The sequence below is a fragment of the Lissotriton vulgaris genome, chromosome 1_1 (genome assembly GCF_964263255.1).
Source record: "Lissotriton vulgaris chromosome 1_1, aLisVul1.2, whole genome shotgun sequence".
Classification (NCBI taxonomy): Eukaryota; Metazoa; Chordata; class Amphibia; order Caudata; family Salamandridae; genus Lissotriton; species Lissotriton vulgaris.
Window position 1 is genome coordinate 3237218 of NC_141685.1, and position 18415 is coordinate 3255632.

Consider the following 18415-nt stretch of genomic DNA (forward strand, 5'->3'; position numbering starts at 1 on the left):
GCTTGCTCATGTTCTGGAAACGAGTGAAAAGAGTGTATAGAAGAAACAGTAGAAATAGCAGGATCAAGGGGAGGTACTGTAGTAACTGGCACAAAAATCAAATTTATACTAAAGACGATTCCACCCACCAATGTTGCTAAAACAATCAAAAATGTAATGGCACATTGCATCAGAAAGCATTTGCTATGAAGAATTCTATTAAGTCTGTTTCTGCGAATATAAATCACATTTTCTCGTTGCAGCGCAGGAAGCTCCATCTTCTACAATCCGCTCGCGACCACTGATGATGTGTACGTAGATGAAAATGCCTCTATCAGCCCTGGGAGTTCCCAGAACCAACAGAAAGATCGACCTTGTGTCAGACCCCTGCAAATTCAAACTAGGCACACAGCCACGACCCTACGGCTACCCAGACGGCAAGGCAATTTTAAAAACAATAAACAATAGCAAACTTCCTGGCTGAAGGCAAAAGTTCAATATATATCAAAATCACAATATGCAGTTGCCTGCTTTATTTGTCCATTTTACGGCTTCTTAGGTTGTATCTCTGCTTCGCTGGTACTGTCTGATCGGAAAATAGCGTATCACTAGTAGCTGTTGCAGAGTTCAAGTTCGCAGATAGCAAAGTTTCTTCTGATGCTGGAGACAAATGTTCAGTGTTCAAAGGAGTCTTTTCCGGAGGAGAGTCAGGTTTCGAAGTGTCAGTAATCAATTCGGCATCGCTGAAAGAGATGAACTTCGGTGTGCTTTCAGATTCGGAGGCACCAATTCCCTTCTTCACCCAGTCGTCGTAAGGGAGCGGCAAAGGAACACGCTTAACATGGGAGGCGTGTATCCAGTGCTTACGGCCAGCTACACGAACTGCTGTCCTCGTTGCCAGTAAGATCTGAAAAGGCCCCACAAATCTCGGCTGAAGGTTCTTCGTCCTCGCGAAGTTCTTGATGACAACGAAGTCTCCCGGTTTCAGCTGATGCCCTGGACTCTCCGGAGGTTTTGGCAAAGCATCGAAAACCTGTTGATGAATAAGACTCAATTTAGCAGTCAAGTCGTAAAGGTAGTCTATCAACATAGGATATTCAATGGAGCAAAATTCTTTAGGCCTTGGTACACCCCAGATATTTGCCGGGCGACCAAAGACTATCTCGTAAGGACTAAGCCCTATTCTAGAATGTACTGTTGCTCTCGTTGAAAACAAGGCCAAAGGAAGTGCGTCTGGCCAGGCTAAACCTGTGGATGCTTGTATTTTGGCTATTTTCAGCTTGAGGGTGCCATTGTAACCCTCGACTAAACCAGCAGACTGGGGATGGTTTGCACTGTGAAATTTCTGTTTCAATCCTAGGCCGGCACACACACTCTGCATAACTTTCCCTATAAACTCACTTCCGTTATCTGACCATACAATCCGTGGCATTCCATATCTAGGGAAAAATTCCTTGAGAAGAATTTTGGCAGTAGATAGGGCAGTGTTGTCCTTTAGTGGGTATGCTTCTATCCACCTGGAAAAAGCACAAACTACCACCAGGACATACTTCAAATTATTGCAGCGCTCCATGTGAATGAAGTCTAACTGAATTACTTCAAAGGGGCAGGAAGGAGGAGCGAAATGACCAGCTGGAGTTGGAGTTCCCTTGCCAGGATTATGCATCAAGCACACCATACAATTTTTCACCACTCTCTCTGCACACTTACTGATTCCCTCATTCTTCCAGACCGGAGCCAACATCTTACATATCCCTTTAGAACTTATATGCGCTACTCCATGCGCCATCGTCACTACTGCAAGCACATACGCATCGGGCAACATCCAACGCTGCTGTTCTGTCAAATCAATCCAACATCCATTCGAGTCCAACTTGCCCGTACTTTCTCTCCATACACGTTTCTCTTCCTCAGTTGCTTCTTTCTGAATCTCTTTCACACTTTCCATAGTGTCTTCACACATTCCGGACTCAGCAATCCATCTTGCAGACGTAGCAACATACATTCTGATCATCGTGTCTCTAGCTGTCTGTTTAGCAATTTCATCAGCAAAAGCATTCCCACGACCAACATCATCCGTGATTGCTTTATGAGCACTGCACTTCACAATTGCAACTTCAGTCGGCAAGGTTAGAGATTCCAACAAGTCGTTAACTAGTTGACCATGTTGGATCTTAGTCCCATGGGACGTAATGAAACCTCTTTCTCTCCACAACCGGCCAAAACTATGGGCCACGCCAAATGCATACTGACTATCTGTAAACACATTCACTCTCTTTCCCTCAGCTAATACACACGCTCTCGTTAGAGCTATTAATTCTGCAGCTTGGGCAGAATTCTGACTCACTCTTGCAGTCTCCACAATCGTCTTCAAAGTCGTTACTGCGTAAGCAGCAGTCACATCACCATTCTCCAATTTAAAACATGACCCGTCCACATACAGCGTACCATCCGGATCTGATAGCGGAGTATCTTTTAAATCAATGCGTCCTTTTGTCTCTTCCTCCGTTTTGAAACAGCAATCATGTGGCTCGGAATCACTCGACTCTTGATCAGTCGGCAACAGTGTTGCTGGATTTAATACATTGCATCTTTTGATCTGAATGTGACTCGCTAGTAATGTCAACTCGTAACCAGATAATCTCGCACTAGTAAGGTGTTGAGTCTTCGTTCTGTTCATGAGTGTATCCACTGCATGAGGAACCATAACTGAGAACCATGTGGCTGTGGCAGGAATCAATGTTAACAAGGCAGTAATGTCTGGCACTACAGGAAACTGCGGGACTACAATCTTATTAACTTCTCTAAGGTCTATGACAAACCTATAAACTGGAGGTTTTGTAGGATCAGTTCGTTTCAGGATCGGCAATACAGGACTGTTACAGACATTTCCTCTAGTTTCTTCAACCACACCTTTCTTAATCAAATCTTGCACAATCAATAAAAGTGCACGCTCTCCTTCACTAGATATTTTATATTGGGGAATTCTTGGAAATTTTACATTTGCTTTCAAAGTTACTACATATGGTGGAATTTCTAGGAGACCTACATCATTAGGACCAGTCGCCCAAAGAGAATCAGGGAGTGAACGTAGGTCCGGCGGGAGTGCGTCCATTGACAAGTACATTGGAGAGGTGATATTTTTGCCCAATGTAAGCTGTACTCCTTCCGGAGAACAGTACAATGTCGCATATAGTCGTTTTAACAAATCTAAACCAAGCAGGTTTTCATTACAACCTGTCGTCAAAATCAGGGGTGCTTTCAATTGGCACGGTCCAACAGAAATAGACAAAGGACCAGATATCGGGTTGTGAACAGGGGCGCCTGAAAATCCTACGGAAACATTTGTTGAGCCAGACAAAGGTGCGCCAGGGAGTTTCACATGAATGATAGAACTTTTTGCGGCACCAGTATCCAACAGAAACGGTTCGACTACACCTGATGTTGCTACTGCAACATAAGGCCCACTCTGATCCACTGGAACTGATACTACTCCCTCTCTCTGTCCATGGCTGTCCTAGTACCCATTTTGTTGAAAACCCTCATCTACTTCATTATAGTCCTCGACAAGATATTGTTGAGATCTATTTTGCTGAGTAGATTGTCCATTTCGTTGATCAAAGTGATTGGAGGGACGATCATTCGTTTGTGGAGGCATAGCACCTCGTCCTCGACCTCTAGAATTCTGCACAAAACCATTACGACCTCTCTGAGCTGCTGCTGCATTATTTTGCGCTAAGATCGGACATTCATTTTTATAGTGACCCTCTTTCTTACAGTACGCACACTGGTTCCACTGATATTGAGGTCTTGATGAACCATAATCTGTCCTTTGGTACGAACCTTGCTGCGTATTAGTCTGATTCGTGCGGGGCGGATACGCCTGTTGCAAAAGAACTTTAGTTTTTAAATCTTTTGTTTTCTTTTCTGATTTTTCCTTTTCCTCTTTATCGCTATTTTCGTAGTACTGTGCAGTCGCAAGTATTTGCGCTGTCGTAGATACAGCCCACGCACTTTCTGAGTCTTTTAATTTATTGCATAATTCAGGTAACAAATTATGCACAAATTTATCGACAAACAATCTCTGTCCTCCTTCTGTACTCATGTCCTGACCACTATGATCTACAAAAGTCTCTTCAAACCTCGTGAAGAAGTCGGAGACACTTTCGTCTTTCTTCTGCCTGCATGCTGACAGCTTGTCCCAATTAACACGCAATGCTGGCATCAGAGTCTTCATTAGATCAATTATTCTACCTGGCAGATTAGCAATCAGAGGTTCGGGTTTCGCACCACCTATTTGCTGACCATCTGCTGCAGTGATAGCTGCCCAATCACCACCTAAAGCAGCTTGATGATCCTCTCTACGAATTTTAGCCCACACTGGTTGCGGAACTACGTTACCAAACAACATATCGATGTCGGCTAAGTTCATTATACAAGCCTCAACTGTCTGTGTTAATTCCTTGTAATATCCAGCTGGATTCTTACGTGGATCTGGCAAGGCCTGTTTCACCGCTAGCACTTCAGCTCGCTTCCATGGAATGTGTATCCACACTCGTTGGAACTGTGCTGGAGCAGCTGCAATACCTGCATTATCATCACGTTGTATTGCTTCGCGCCAAATTGGAGGAACCTCCCTCATAGGATATTGGCGACTTAGCTTCACTTTACCTTTTTCTAAATCTCTCGGTGAACGAAGAGATGGATCATTCCTAAAACTTAAAATAAGTTCCATCGCTTCCTTTATATTCTCACCCACTATCATTCCAGCAGCGAACTCTTTTTGAACTCTAATTAAATCTTCCAAATCCGATTCGACATCGTCTTCTTCTATTTCTTCACGTAACAACGAGCACATCTCATCAAAGACGTACCGTTGTGTTGGTTCCCCCCACTGCATAAATGTGTCTAACACATCTCTCGTACTATATCTTCTACTCTTCGAAATCCATCTGAGAGCCGTGGAATCTAAAATTCCCCGTTCCTCAGTACTTGGTAGCTGACTACGTCTCTGAACTGAATCAGGAGTAGGAGTCTTAATCAAAGTTTTATATATAGGAGACAGCATATTAGTAACAGAATCAGTGATTCTTCGACGAACAGAAAGTGGAGTTAGCACACTCGCAGACATAGAGAATGCAGTAGAGGTAGGAATAGATAACGGAACAGTAGGAGTATCGAGAAAAATAGTTTGAGGAACAGTAGGTACAGATGTAGGTATAGAGGCTGGCAGTGTAGGAAGAGGAGGAGCTGTAGGAACATTCACATTTATCACAGGAGGTACGGGAACTTGATTCTGAGGGACAGGAGCAGGAACACCAGGTTGTCCAGCAACCGGTAATTGAACATTCGGGACGAGTGGAGCCGCAGCACCTTGTGCATACGGTGGAGGTGACCGTAACAGATAAGATAATAGAGGATCGTTTTCGGAATCCTCCAGTATCTTAGCCATTTTTGATGGCAAGGCAGGATAGCACTTGTCAATCGCTAAGTTGTGCTCTCTAATTGCTACATCTATGGCCTTCTCACACTCGTTAGCCTGCAACTGTTTAGCCGCTTGCTCTAGAGTTAACTCTTCTTGTTCTTTCTGTTCTTTTTTCAACCTTTTCATTTCTCTCTGTTTGGATTCTTTTCGCCAGTAACGGAAAGAATCAAACATTGCCGGCCGGGCTTTCTTCCTAAACAATTTCGCTTCTAAGTTGTCGAGAATCTCGGGTTCAAAACTACCATGCAGTGGCCAACTAAGGACACCATCCTTCTTACAGTAACGGACCCACACCTTATTATAAGATATAGGACCCACGCCATGTTTACAGTATAAATCATATAGGGGAGTCCCAATCGGAGGAACCAGACATGAGTCCTCCAATCGTGAGTCACGGTTGCAACCAAAACAAGACAACATTTTCCGACTTACCATTTTCAGTCCGGAACACAAAACAAACAAACACGGAACAAATATGTGCACTCGAACCAAGAACTTAGGCCTACCAAAACGAACTGATGTATCGATACCCAAACCAAACCAAAAAGATTATCGTAACTAGAACAACCAGTGATAATCTTATAAGACTAAACCAAACCAAGAACCGATCAAGGATTTTAACAATCCTCACAAAAGTAACCAGCTAGCTATCACTAAATACTTAACTGAGTCACTGAAGACGTCACCAAGGAGAAACCCGTCACGTTTCGCCGTACTAAGGACTGCACCTCGGGTCCAAGACAGGGCGACGGTCAAGGCAACGGCCCACTGCAGCCGTCCTGAACGGGAAACCCTCGTGGAAGAGAACTTCGGGCCACTTTTGCGATATGCCGGGATCGATGAAGTGGGGCGCCTCCCTCAGGAATCTTCACACGAAGCTTCTCGAACTCTTCAGGCTTTTGGACCGGTACCGAATGACGTCGCCCCACATTGGGCGCCAATTGGAGTTCTGGACTTTTTGGTTCCGTCCAGAGGTGTCAGGGAACAACACCCGAAGACCCCGGAGTTCCACCTGCCTTGGTGCACAAATAAACAGAAACACGGGCTTCTCGATGGTGGCGTCAAAGACCAAAGGTTTATTACTGCAGGGACACAGAAGTCACAGAAACTACGCATGGGCAGTATCTAGGAGCCTGTTCGATTTGTACAAAGAGGGCTGCTCCTTATATACTGTTTTTTATGCTAGGGGCAAATTCTTTACATGTAATACATTCCCAAAACCTTTGTGTCTAAAACAATAAATATTTGGCGTTACACAGGAACCGTCGATAATATCTGAGGCCAAACATTGCGAAAAGAGGGGTTCCCACTAGTTTGTCACAATTCCCTGTCAATATTGCATTCAGGACTCGGACCGCCTCATCATAAAGTTCGTTACCTCCCCCTAATAAAGATTCAGAAAGAAAGAAACAGAGCCAGGTGTGGAAGATAGAAAAGTGGGATAAGGGATGTTTGTGGGTAGTAAATGGGCAAGGCTACCGGCTTCGGCCGCCTAATCATGATCAGGTACAATGGACACGAAGACCAGTTTGGCAGGGCTGGCCTCGGGCAGAGGAGGCAGCCTTTGTCGAGTCATGCAGCTACAGCGTGATCTGGTTTAAGGTGTACGTGTCATGTAAGAGGTGAATCTCCGGTTAAGGCTACGTGTCCTTAATCAAAGTGGAGTGATCACAGGTTATTGCGTATGTGAGGGCAAGAATCACAAAATGGCGGCCATGATCTAAGATGGATGCCGTGGGTAGATCAAAAATATGTCAAATAGAAGGAGTGCTCTTGCTTGTAGCGTAGCGAAAACACCAGGATACACTAAATGGATCATTTGCGGTTCGCTGATACCAATATTATGTATTTCCGACAAATTTGAAAACACGGGTTCAAATTGTCACGGAACCGTCACAGAACCTCATATGAAGCACAAGGCTTACTGGGTAACTGACAGGGTCAGGGCTTGCATCAAAGAAGAGGTCTCAAAGATGCTTGCCCTTGGGGTGATTGAGTCCTCCAGCAGTCCTAGGGCCAGCCCAGTGGTCTTGGTTGCGAAGGCTGCAGCGCCGGGTGCCACACCCGAACTCCGGTTCTGTGTGGACTACCGAGGGCTCAATTCAGTCACGAAGACTGACGCGCACCCCATCCCCAGAGCTATTGAGCTCATTGATCAGTTAGGGGCTGCACGGTACCTCAGCACGTTTGACTTGACGTCTGGGTACTGGCAGATCGCCTTGACTGATGGGGCTAAAGAGCGCTCTAAATAACAATTAGTGCGGTTGGTGCACAGCCTTTAGTTTATGTAGGTTTTTTTTTTTTAAACAGTTTACTTGTGGTTTTATGTGGTTGTGTGCTCTCAAGGTGGCGTGTCCGTCCTAAACATGTCGAAATCAATATAGCTAGTTTGTGTTTCCAAGCGTTGGAAGCATCCCTTGTTTAGGCACACCTTTGGTTCTTTGAATAAAGACTCCTCAGTTCATTTCAAGTTGATTTCCAATTATTTATTTCATTCAAAAAGCTTCTTAATCAGAATTGTATTTCATTCCGTTTCAAAGTTGTATATGATCAAACAAGGCTGTTGGTTTTTACTACGCTTGAGATAAGCTCCTGCAAGAAGGGCATACGGCCCGAAATGCATTGGGGCAGATATGAAAAGAGTCATATATGCACTGATCATATACAACTTTGAAACGGAATGAAATACAATTCTGTTCAGTGCCGTCTACCTGGAAGACATTGCAGTGTTCAGTGTCACATGGGAAGAACATCTGCGCCACCTCTGGGAAGTGTTGTTGGCGCTGAGAAAGGCAGGCCTCACGATCAAGGCGAGCAAGTGCCAGATCAGACAGGCTTCTGTGGTGTACTTGGGACACCAAGTTGGGAGCGGCCAGGTGGCGCCCCTACTACCCAAGATTGAAACCATCCTGGCTTGGGAATCCCCCAAAACCCAGACAGAGGTGAGAGCCTTTTTAGGACTCACAGGGTACTACAGGAGGTTGGTCAAGGGGTATGGCAACATTGTTGCACCCTTGACAGAGCTGACTTCCAAGAAGCAGCCAAAGAAAGTGATTTGGACTGACACCTGTCAGAAAGCGTTTGAGACCCTGAAAGCTGCCATGTGCTCCTGGCACCCAACTTCTGCAAAGAGTTCCTTGTGCAAACAGGAGCTTCAGAGCATGGTGTAGGGGCGGTTCTCTCACAGATGACTGAGGAGGGCTGGGACCAACCTGTAGCCTTCATCAGTAGGAGGTTGCTTTCCCAGGAACAGAGGTTAAGTGCAATTGAGCGTGAGGCATTTGCTGTGGTCTGGGTACTGTAAAAGCTAAGACCCTACCTGTTTGGGATTCACTTCCGGGTTCAGACAGACCACAGGTCCCTCAGATGGTTGATGCAAATGAGGGGTGAGAATCCAAAGCTGTTGAGGTGGTCCATTTCCCTTCAGGGTATGGATTTCACGGTGGAACATCGCCCTGGTTCAGACCACGACAACGCTGACGGTCTGTCCAGATTTTTCCGCCTTAGTGATGAGAACTCCCTGGGTAGGGTAGGGTAGGGTAGGGTAGTTCTCCCCACATTTCAGCTGGAGAGGACACGTGTTAGACCTGGCACCATTGGCGTGGGTCTCCCTTCAATTCTTGTTGCTGTTGCCTCATGTGTTTTTGCTGGTGTTAGCTGCTCAGAGCTCTGTGCCACTGCCAACCAGTGCCACAGTGCAAGTGCTCCCTGTGTAAAAATGTATATGTTAATTGGATTCCATGATTGGCGTATTTGGTTTACTGTCAGACCCCAGTAAAGTGCACCAGGAGTGCCCAGGGCTTGTAAATCCAAATGCTTGTAGTGGGCTTGCAGCACTGGTTGTGCCACCCACAGAAGCAGCCTTGTAAAATGTGTCTAAGGTCTGCCATTGCGGAGCCTGCGTGCAGTCTGGTACTGTCATGCTGACTGGGCAAGTGCACCCACTTGCCAGTCCCTAACCTTCCCTTTACTTCATGCGAGTCACCCCTATGGTAGGCCGAAGGGCAGGGTGCGTTGTAAGCAAAAGGTAGTACAAGCCCTGATGTGTGTGTGGCATGTCCTAATAGGGAATTACAGCCATTTTCGTTTTTCACTATTGCAAGGCTACCTGTTCTCATGGGCCAGAATTGGCTGTTGGAATTGTTACATCCTATGATCCTAACAGACTCTGGAAATTCGAGTTTAGTATGCCTGAACTCAGAATGATAAAATACATCTTTTAGTAAGGTTTGTTTTAATATTCGGTGTTTGTAAATACCACTTTTAGAAAGTTGGTATTTGCTTGCCTAACCATTTCAGCCCGCCTCTGCTCTAATGTGTTACTGCTGTTTAGTTTCTATGAGTGACAGGGCTGGGGAATTCCAGGAGACAGGCTGGGGCAGCCAGGTGGTGAATAGGAAGATTACATCCAGATGGGTGGGAGGAGTGCACCTGGACTCTGAATAGGGCTGTGCTCTGCCACCACAATTCTGGCTCCACCTCCTGTGGAGCGTCTGATGTCTCTGCCCTCCACTCTGAAAGAAGAAGTCAGAATCATGTCAACAAAGTGCTCCAGAACTGGACTGAACTAGGCAAAGGCCCCCTGGCCTGAAAGAACAAAAGAATTATGGTATAAATATTGGGACCCTGCTCCCAAGAAATCAGATCCTGCTAAAACAAGAAGAACCTCTGCCCGACGAGAAGGAACTGGGAAAGCTGCAAGAAGGAGTACTGTCCCTGACCTGGGGGAACGGCCTGCAGTGGTTGCCTTGCTGCGAGAGGAGAAGAAAAGACTAGAAAATACTTTGTTCAACTTGTGCTTTTAAGATCTCCAAGGGCTTGTGGGTGAGCTTGACCCCTCAACGGAGTCCCAGGACTATTGGACTCCCCCACCTTCATCAGGGCTGCTGGAAATTGCCAAATTCCCTGTGCTGCTGGAGCCGCGACCTAAGTGCTCCTCGAAACTCTGACCGCTGTGAAGCCACGTGCCGCTGCAGCCCCGAACTGTGATACTCCGCTCCCTCTACGAGCCGTGCTTGCACCGTAAGGACAAGGGCCGCACCGCACACTGCTTCACCCTCCCCCCTTGAGAGCCGCACTGCTCGTTGTATCCCTGCCGCTGGCATTTGTGTCTGGAGCACACCACAAGGCTGAGTACGGCCCGTACGCTCGCAGCGTACCAGCCGCCTTGCAACGTGCTGTCCGGGACTAAAAGGCACCCTTGCTCTGGAAGGTGTGACTCGCACGCCGCACTGTACGTGAACGCCTGAAAACCAGCATTGTTTGCCTCGCTCCTCGGGGCCGCCGCTCTACCCCTCACACAAGATGCCTACAGCAAGCCGGGGTCCGCACCGCAGAGAGGCGGACAACGCTCCTGGTTCGCCTTCAATCCTACAGCGCATCGTCCGCGTTGGACATCTCGATCCAAGGTAACTGTACGACTCTCACTGTGACTGTGTGCACACCGGACTGGAGAGTCCGCGGTGCTTATTTGACTCTTTCAAAGTACGGTTATCCCCGAGAGAGCCGCAAAGACAGCACGAAGCGCATTGAACTTAAAACTACGCATTCTTAACCAAGAACTGAGGGCCCAATTCACAGAACTAACTTAAGATAGAATCCTAAGCTTACTACTTTTGGTATTCACAGAAGTAAGGATTTTGTCTTAAGTTTGTCTTAAGACAGACTTAAGACAGACTTAAGTTAGGATTGTGTCTTAAGTCTGTCTTAAGACAAACTTAAGACAAAATCCTAACTTCTGTGAATACCAAAAGTAGCAAGTTTAGGATTTTGTCTTAAGTTAGTTCTGTGAATCGGGCCCTGAATTGCTAATAGTATTGTGGCCTATTTCTTACGTTATTTGGTCTTGTGCTAAGCCTCACATAAAATATAGCTATTTTTGATATAAGCCTAGTGTGGTGTCCATTTGTAGTGTTGTTACTGAGTTACTGTATGTGTTCACAAATGCTTAACTGTAATGTGATGTAATGTAATGTAATGTATACTTGTAAAGCGCACTGTTGCAGAGCGGCGTCCTGGCGCTGTATACCGCTGGGGAACCCGTCCTGGCTTTCCCTGTGGGATGGTCTCTCCTGGGTATCCCCAAGGTAGAGCCAGGCATCCCCGGCGTTGATGGGGCCGTTGTGGAGATTAGGCAAGCTAATGCCCAGAGTTGCCGAGTTGGACCCCTGGTTAGAGTAGGCACCGAGGCGAGAATTATCGAGTCCGCTGACACTGGTCCATGTCTCTGTTGCATCGGGAATTGAACCCTGGTCCCGGGCCGATCTCTGCTTCCGGGTTTGCCGCCTCTAACCAGTGAGCCACACTATACAGCAAAAGGACAGGGTTTTAGGTCTGAGGGAAATAAAGGGCGCACTGCTCAGGTAACACGCAGAAGAGATGCTGTAAAGTGACCGCACCCGGAACCGAAACCTGAATCCAAGCGATCACGCCACTGGAATCTTCCCCGCACTAAGGGGATTATCTACTCCAGAAGTTTCTACACTGCCCGCGGTGTATACACGTGGACAGATACACACCCCTGATTTACTCTCCTTGAGGACTATAACACGTAACAATACTGCTGTGAAGTAGTGTGGCTCACTGGTTAGAGGCGGCACACCCGAGAGCAGAGGACGGCCCGGGACCAGGGTTCGATTCCCGGCGCGGCAGGTTTCTGGACCAGGGTCAGCGGACTCGATAATTCTCTCGCCTCGGTGCCCACTCTGGTCAGCGATCACACTCGGCAACTCTGGGCATTAGCTTGCCTCATCTTCACTAACGGCCCCACCAGACCGCCGGGGATGCCTGGTCTCACCCTGGAGATACCCATTAAGGGACCATCTCTCAGGGAAGCCAGGAAGGGTTTCGCAGCGGTCGAAGCGCCTTGGGACCCTCCGGGTAAGTAGTGCGCTATATAAATGCCTATACATACATACATACATGCTTATTAAAGAATCTCCACATACACACTGGAGAACTTCCCTTCTGGACAAATCTACTTGTATCCTGACGGTTACTTTAACCCGGTCTCGAGCGGAGCCGGGTCGGAATTATCACCGGCACCGCGACCTGTGGTTTCATATCCATTACCCACAGCCCTGAGGAGTCGCGGAAACAGTGTTTTCTTGCGACGAAACACGTGTCGGCTGGCTTGTAATGAACAATAAAAGAGGAACCGAAATACTGGTGTTCCACATCTTCGCCCATGGAATTTGAACTTTATGTCCATTGCGACATCTATTTTGCTTGAACTTTTACATAAGTGTGCAGCAGGTCTTGGTTTCAGTGAGCCACACTACTCCAACCTGTAACGCTTCTGAGAGAAGCCTGGTCTGCTTGCGCCACACTACCTAGAGGGTGAGCAGGGATTATTTTAGAGGGTGATCCCCTTATCCTGACTAGAGGAGAGGGTCCCTGCTTGTCACAAGGCCTTACCTGTGCCAACCAGAGACCCCCAAATCTAACAATGCTGGAGTGTATTTGGTGACAGCGCAGTGTGGATGTTGGAGTGTGTATGGTAACAGCGCAATATGGATGTTGGAGTGTGTATGGTAACAGTGCGGTATGGATGCTGGAGTGTATTTGGTGACAGCGCAGTGTGGATGTTGGAGTGTGTATGGTAACAGCGCAATATGGATGTTGGAGTGTGTATGGTAACAGTGCGGTATGGATGCTGGAGTGTATTTGGTGACAGCGCAGTGTGGATGCTGGCGCGTATTTGGTGACAGCGCAGTGTGGATGCTGGGGTGTATTTGGTGACAACGAGGTAAGGATGCTGACGTGTGTTTGGTGACAGCGCAGTGTGACAGCGCAGTGTGGATGCTGGGGTTTTGGTGACAGCGCAGCGTGGATGCTGGCGTGTGTTTGGTGACAACGAGGTAAGGATGCTGGGGTGTGTTTGGTGACAGTACACTGTGGATGTTGGAGTGTGTATGGTAACAGCGCAATATGGATGTTTGAGTGTGTATGGTAACAGTGCGGTATGGATGCTGGAGTGTATTTGGTGACAGCGCAGTGTTGATGCTTGTGTGTGTTTACTAACAGCGCAGTGTGGATGCTGGCGTGTATTTGGTGACAGCGCAGTGTGGATGCTGGCCCGTATTTGGTGACAGCGCAGTGTGGATGCTGGAGTGTATTTGGTGACAGTGCAATAAGGATGCTGGAGAGATTTTGGTGACAGCGCAGTGTGGATGCTGGGGTTTTGGTGACAGCGCAGCGTGGATGCTGGAGTGTGTTTGGTGACAACGAGGTAAGGATGCTGGGGTGCGTTTGGTTACAGCGCAGTGTGGATGTTGGAGTGTGTATGGTAACAGCGCAATATGGATCTTGGAGTGTGTATGGTACCAGTGCGGTATGGATGCTGGAGTGTATTTGGTGACAGCGCAGTGTGGATGCCTTTGTGTGTGTTTACTAACAGCGCAGTGTGGATGCTGGCGTGTATTTGGTGACAGCGCAGTGTGGATGCTGGCGTGTATTTGGTGACAGCGCAGTGTGGATGCTGGAGTGTATTTGGTGACAGTGCAGTAAGGATGCTGGGGTGTGTTTGGTGACAACGAGGTAAGGATGCTGGGGTGTGTTTGGTGACAACGAGGTAAGGATGCTGGCGTGTGTTTGGTGACAGCGCAGTGTGGATGCTGGGGTTTTGGTGACAGCGCAGCGTGGATGCTGGGGTGTGTTTGGTGACAACGAGGTAAGGATGCTGGGGTGTGTTTGGTGACAGTGCAGTGTGGATGATGGAGTGTATTTGGTGACAGCGCAGTGTGGATGCTGGTGTGTATTTGGTGACAGCGCAGTGTGGATGCTGGTGTGTATTTGGTGACAGCGCAGTTTGGATGCTGGAGTGTATTTGGTGACAGTGCAGTGTGAATGCTGGAGTGTGTTTACTCACAGCACAGTGTGGATGCTGGAGTGTATTTGGTGACAGCGCAGTGTGGATGCTGTGTGTTTGGTGACAGCGCAGTATGGATGCTGGGGTGTGTTTGGTGACAGTGCAGTGTGGATGCTGGAGTGTATTTGGTTACAGCGCAGTGTGGATGCTGGAGTGTATTTGGTGACAGTGCAGGGTGGATGCTGTGTGTTTGGTGACAGCGCAGTGTGGATGCTGGAGTGTATTTGGGGTCAGCGCAGAGTGGATGCTGGAGTGTATTTGGTGACAGCGCAGTGTGGATGCTGGGGTGTATTTGGTGACAGCGCAGTGTGGATGCTGGAGTGTATTTGGTGACAGCGCAGTAAGGATGCTGGAGTGTATTTGGTGACAGCGCAGTGTGGATGCTGGTGTATATTTGGGGTCAGCGCAGTGTGGATGCTGGAGTGTATTTGGTGACAGCGCAGTGTGGATGCTGGAATGTATTTGGTGACAGTGCAGTGTGGATGCTGGAGTGTGTTTGGTAACAGCGCAGTGTGGATGCTGGTGTGTATTTGGTGACAGCGCAGTGAGGATGCTGGGGTGTGTTTACTAACAACGCAGTGTGGATGCTGGAGTGTGTTTGGTGACAGCGCAGTGTGGATGCTGGAGTGTATTTGGTGACAGTGCAGTGTGGATGCTGGAGTGTGTTTGGTAACAGCGCAGTGTGGATGCTGGTGTGTATTTGGTGACAGCGCAGTGAGGATGCTGGGGTGTGTTTACTAACAACGCAGTGTGGATTCTGGAGTGTGTTTGGTGACAGCGCAGTGTGGATGCTGGAGTGTGTTTACTAACAACGCAGTGTGGATGCTGGAGTGTGTTTGGTGACAGCGCAGTGTGGATGCTGGTGTGTATTTGGTGACAGCGCAGTGTGGATGCTGGTGTGTATTTGGTGACAGCGCAGTGTGGATGCTGGAGTGTGTTTACTAACAGTGCAGTGTGGATGCTGGAGTGTGTTTGGTGACAGCGCAGTGTGGATGCTGGAGTGATTTTACTAACAGCGCAGTGTGGATGCTGCTGTGTATTTGGAGACAGCGCAGTGTGGATGCTGCAGTGTATTTGGTGACAGCGCAGTTTGGATGCTGGAGTGTATTTGGTGACAGCGCAGTGTGAATGCTGGAGTGTGTTTACTAACAGCGCAGTGTGGATGCTGGAGTGTATTTGGTGACAGCGCAGTGTGGATGCTGGAGTGTATTTGGTGACAGCGCAGTATAGATGCTGCTGTGTGTTTAGTGACAGTGCAGTGTGGATGCTGGAGTGTGTTTGGTAACAGCGCAGAGTGGATGCTGGAGTGTGTTTGGTGACAGCGCAGTGTGGATGCTGGAGTGTGTTTGGTGACAGCGCAGTGTGGATGCTGGAGTGTGTTTGGTAACAGCGCAGTGTGGATGCTGGAGTGTGTTTGGTGACAGCGCAGTGTGGATGCTGCAGTGTGTTTGGTAACAGCACAGTGTGGATGCTGGAGTGTATTTGGTGACAGCGCAGTGTGGATGCTGGAGTGTATTTGGTGACAGCGCAGTATAGATGCTGCTGTGTGTTTAGTGACAGTGCAGTGTGGATGCTGGAGTGTGTTTGGTAACAGCGCAGAGTGGATGCTGGAGTGTGTTTGGTGACAGCGCAGTGTGGATGCTGGAGTGTGTTTGGTGACAGCGCAGTGTGGATGCTGGCGTGTGTTTGGTGACAGCGCAGTGTGGATGCTGGAGTGTGTTTGGTGACAGCGCAGTGTGGATGCTGGAGTGTGTTTGGTAACAGCGCAGTGTGGATGCTGCAGTGTGTTTGGTGACAGCGCAGAGTGGATGCTGGAGTGTGTTTGGTAACAGCGCAGTGTGGATGCTGGAGTGTGTTTGGTAACAGCGCAGTGTGGATGCTGGAGTGTGTTTGGTGACAGCGCAGTGTGGATGCTGGCGTGTGTTTGGTGACAGCGCAGGGTGGATGCTGGAGTGTGTTTGGTAACAGCGCAGAGTGGATGCTGGAGTGTGTTTGGTGACAGCGCAGTGTGGATGCTGGAGTGTGTTTGGTAACAGCGCAGTGTGGATGCTGGAGTGTGTTTGGTGACAGCGCAGTGTGGATGCTGGCGTGTGTTTGGTGACAGCGCAGGGTGGATGCTGGAGTGTGTTTGGTGACAGCGCAGTGTGGATGCTGGCGTGTGTTTGGTGACAGCGCAGTGTGGATGCTGGCGTGTGTTTGGTGACAGCGCAGTGTGGATGCTGGAGTGTGTTTGGTGACAGCGCAGTGTGGATGCTGGAGTGTGTTTGGTAACAGCGGAGTGTGGATGCTGGTGTGTGTTTGGTGACAGCGCAGTGTGGATGCTGGTGTGTGTTTGGTGACAGCGCAGTGTGGATGCTGGAGTGTGTTTGGTGACAGCGCAGTGTGGATGCTGGAGTGTGTTTGGTGACAGCGCAGTGTGGATGCTGGAGTGTGTTTGGTAACAGCGCAGTGTGGATGCTGGAGTGTGTTTGGTGACAGCGCAGTGTGGATGCTGGCGTGTGTTTGGTGACAGCGCAGGGTGGATGCTGGAGTGTGTTTGGTGACAGCGCAGTGTGGATGCTGGCGTGTGTTTGGTGACAGCGCAGTGTGGATGCTGGCGTGTGTTTGGTGACAGCGCAGTGTGGATGCTGGAGTGTGTTTGGTGACAGCGCAGTGTGGATGCTGGAGTGTGTTTGGTAACAGCGGAGTGTGGATGCTGGTGTGTGTTTGGTGACAGCGCAGTGTGGATGCTGGTGTGTGTTTGGTGACAGCGCAGTGTGGATGCTGGAGTGTGTTTGGTGACAGCGCAGTGTGGATGCTGGAGTGTGTTTGGTAACAGCGGAGTGTGGATGCTGGTGTGTGTTTGGTAACAGCGGAGTGTGGATGCTGGTGTGTGTTTGGTAACAGCGCAGTGTGGATGCTGCAGTGTGTTTGGTGACAGCGCAGTGTGGATGCTGGAGTGTATTTGGTGACAGCGCAGTGTGGTGTTGGCGTGTATTTATTCTTCTGTGGAGTGTGTGCTGATGGTATTTCGTGGGCCGGATCCCGGCTCCCCCCCTCCTCCTCCTGTGCTCCTCGGCACATGTTGTCTGCTCCCTCTGACTCGTCTCTCTTTCTCTCTCCTCAGATTGCTCTGGACGGACGGACATCGAGGCGGAGGTCGCGCTCTTGGTCGATGGTGGTTTCGTTCTATATGATGCTGATCTCCTCCTCCTCCTTGTGTCCTCCTTGGAGGCGCTCGTGAGGGGCTTCCACGTGTCCCCGGGCTCCGTGCGGCTCCATCTGCTCCTGTACAGCGATGATCCCGGGACACTGCCCCACTTGCAGAGCTCCCCGGGCCTCCGTCGCCTCCTGGGCCCCCCATCCCCATGGACCAGTTATTTTCTTCCCAATGTCACTACCCTGGGGGGAGCCTTCACCCAGGTCAGACGGGGGGTGCTGTCCGAGGGCGGGGGGGGCCGGCCCCTCGTGCCCCGGGTCCTGATCCTCTTCCCTGGATGGGGGACAGACACCGATGCTGCGGGTCCGGCCCGGGAGCTGCGGGGGGCCGGGGTGGAGGTCTTTGTTTTTGGTGTGAAGAGGGGAGATGTGTACATGAGGGATGCGCTGGAGCCCCTCGCCACCCCCCCGGCCGCGGCCCACCTGTTCATGATGGGGGAGTATGAAGACCTCCGGCGCCTCCTGCCGGAGCTGACAGAGTCCATCTGCCTCCGGGTCCAGCACAAGATGAAAAGCATCAAACGCAACCTGATGGTACCCAAGGAGGAGGAGGCTGAGGCAGGAGAACCTTAGACCACAGAGGCATCCATGGGCCCGGCCTGTCACTCCCCCCACACCGGAAATCCACCCTCGGACTTCCGGCAGAGAGGAGAGGAGGTAGATGGGGCCACAGCACCTAATGGAGGCAGCTGTCCCTCCCGCCCTGCATTTAGGAAATCATTTATGCGTGTGTTTTAAAAGGGGTTTTAGCGTCTATTTAACATTTCAGGGAGATTGGAGAACTTTAAAGCATTTAGGATTAGAATTTAGGACAGAAATCTACTTAAAACAAACTCATCTTCTGGAACAGAGAATTGTCCCTCCTCCTCATTTCATCTCTTATT

At 49.1% G+C, this 18415-nt stretch overlaps 1 protein-coding gene across 1 annotated transcript in view; it reads left to right on the forward strand.

Moving 5' to 3' along the window:
- The window catches only part of LOC147736925 (collagen alpha-1(XII) chain-like), a 141731-nt gene extending 123627 nt beyond the window's left edge, over nt 1-18104 (forward strand). The window contains exon 5 of the mRNA XM_086966614.1: nt 17440-18104. Coding sequence (XP_086822740.1) covers nt 17440-18104 — 665 coding nt within the window. The remainder of the gene's footprint in view (nt 1-17439) is intronic.
- The last annotated feature ends 311 nt before the right edge of the window (nt 18105-18415 follow it).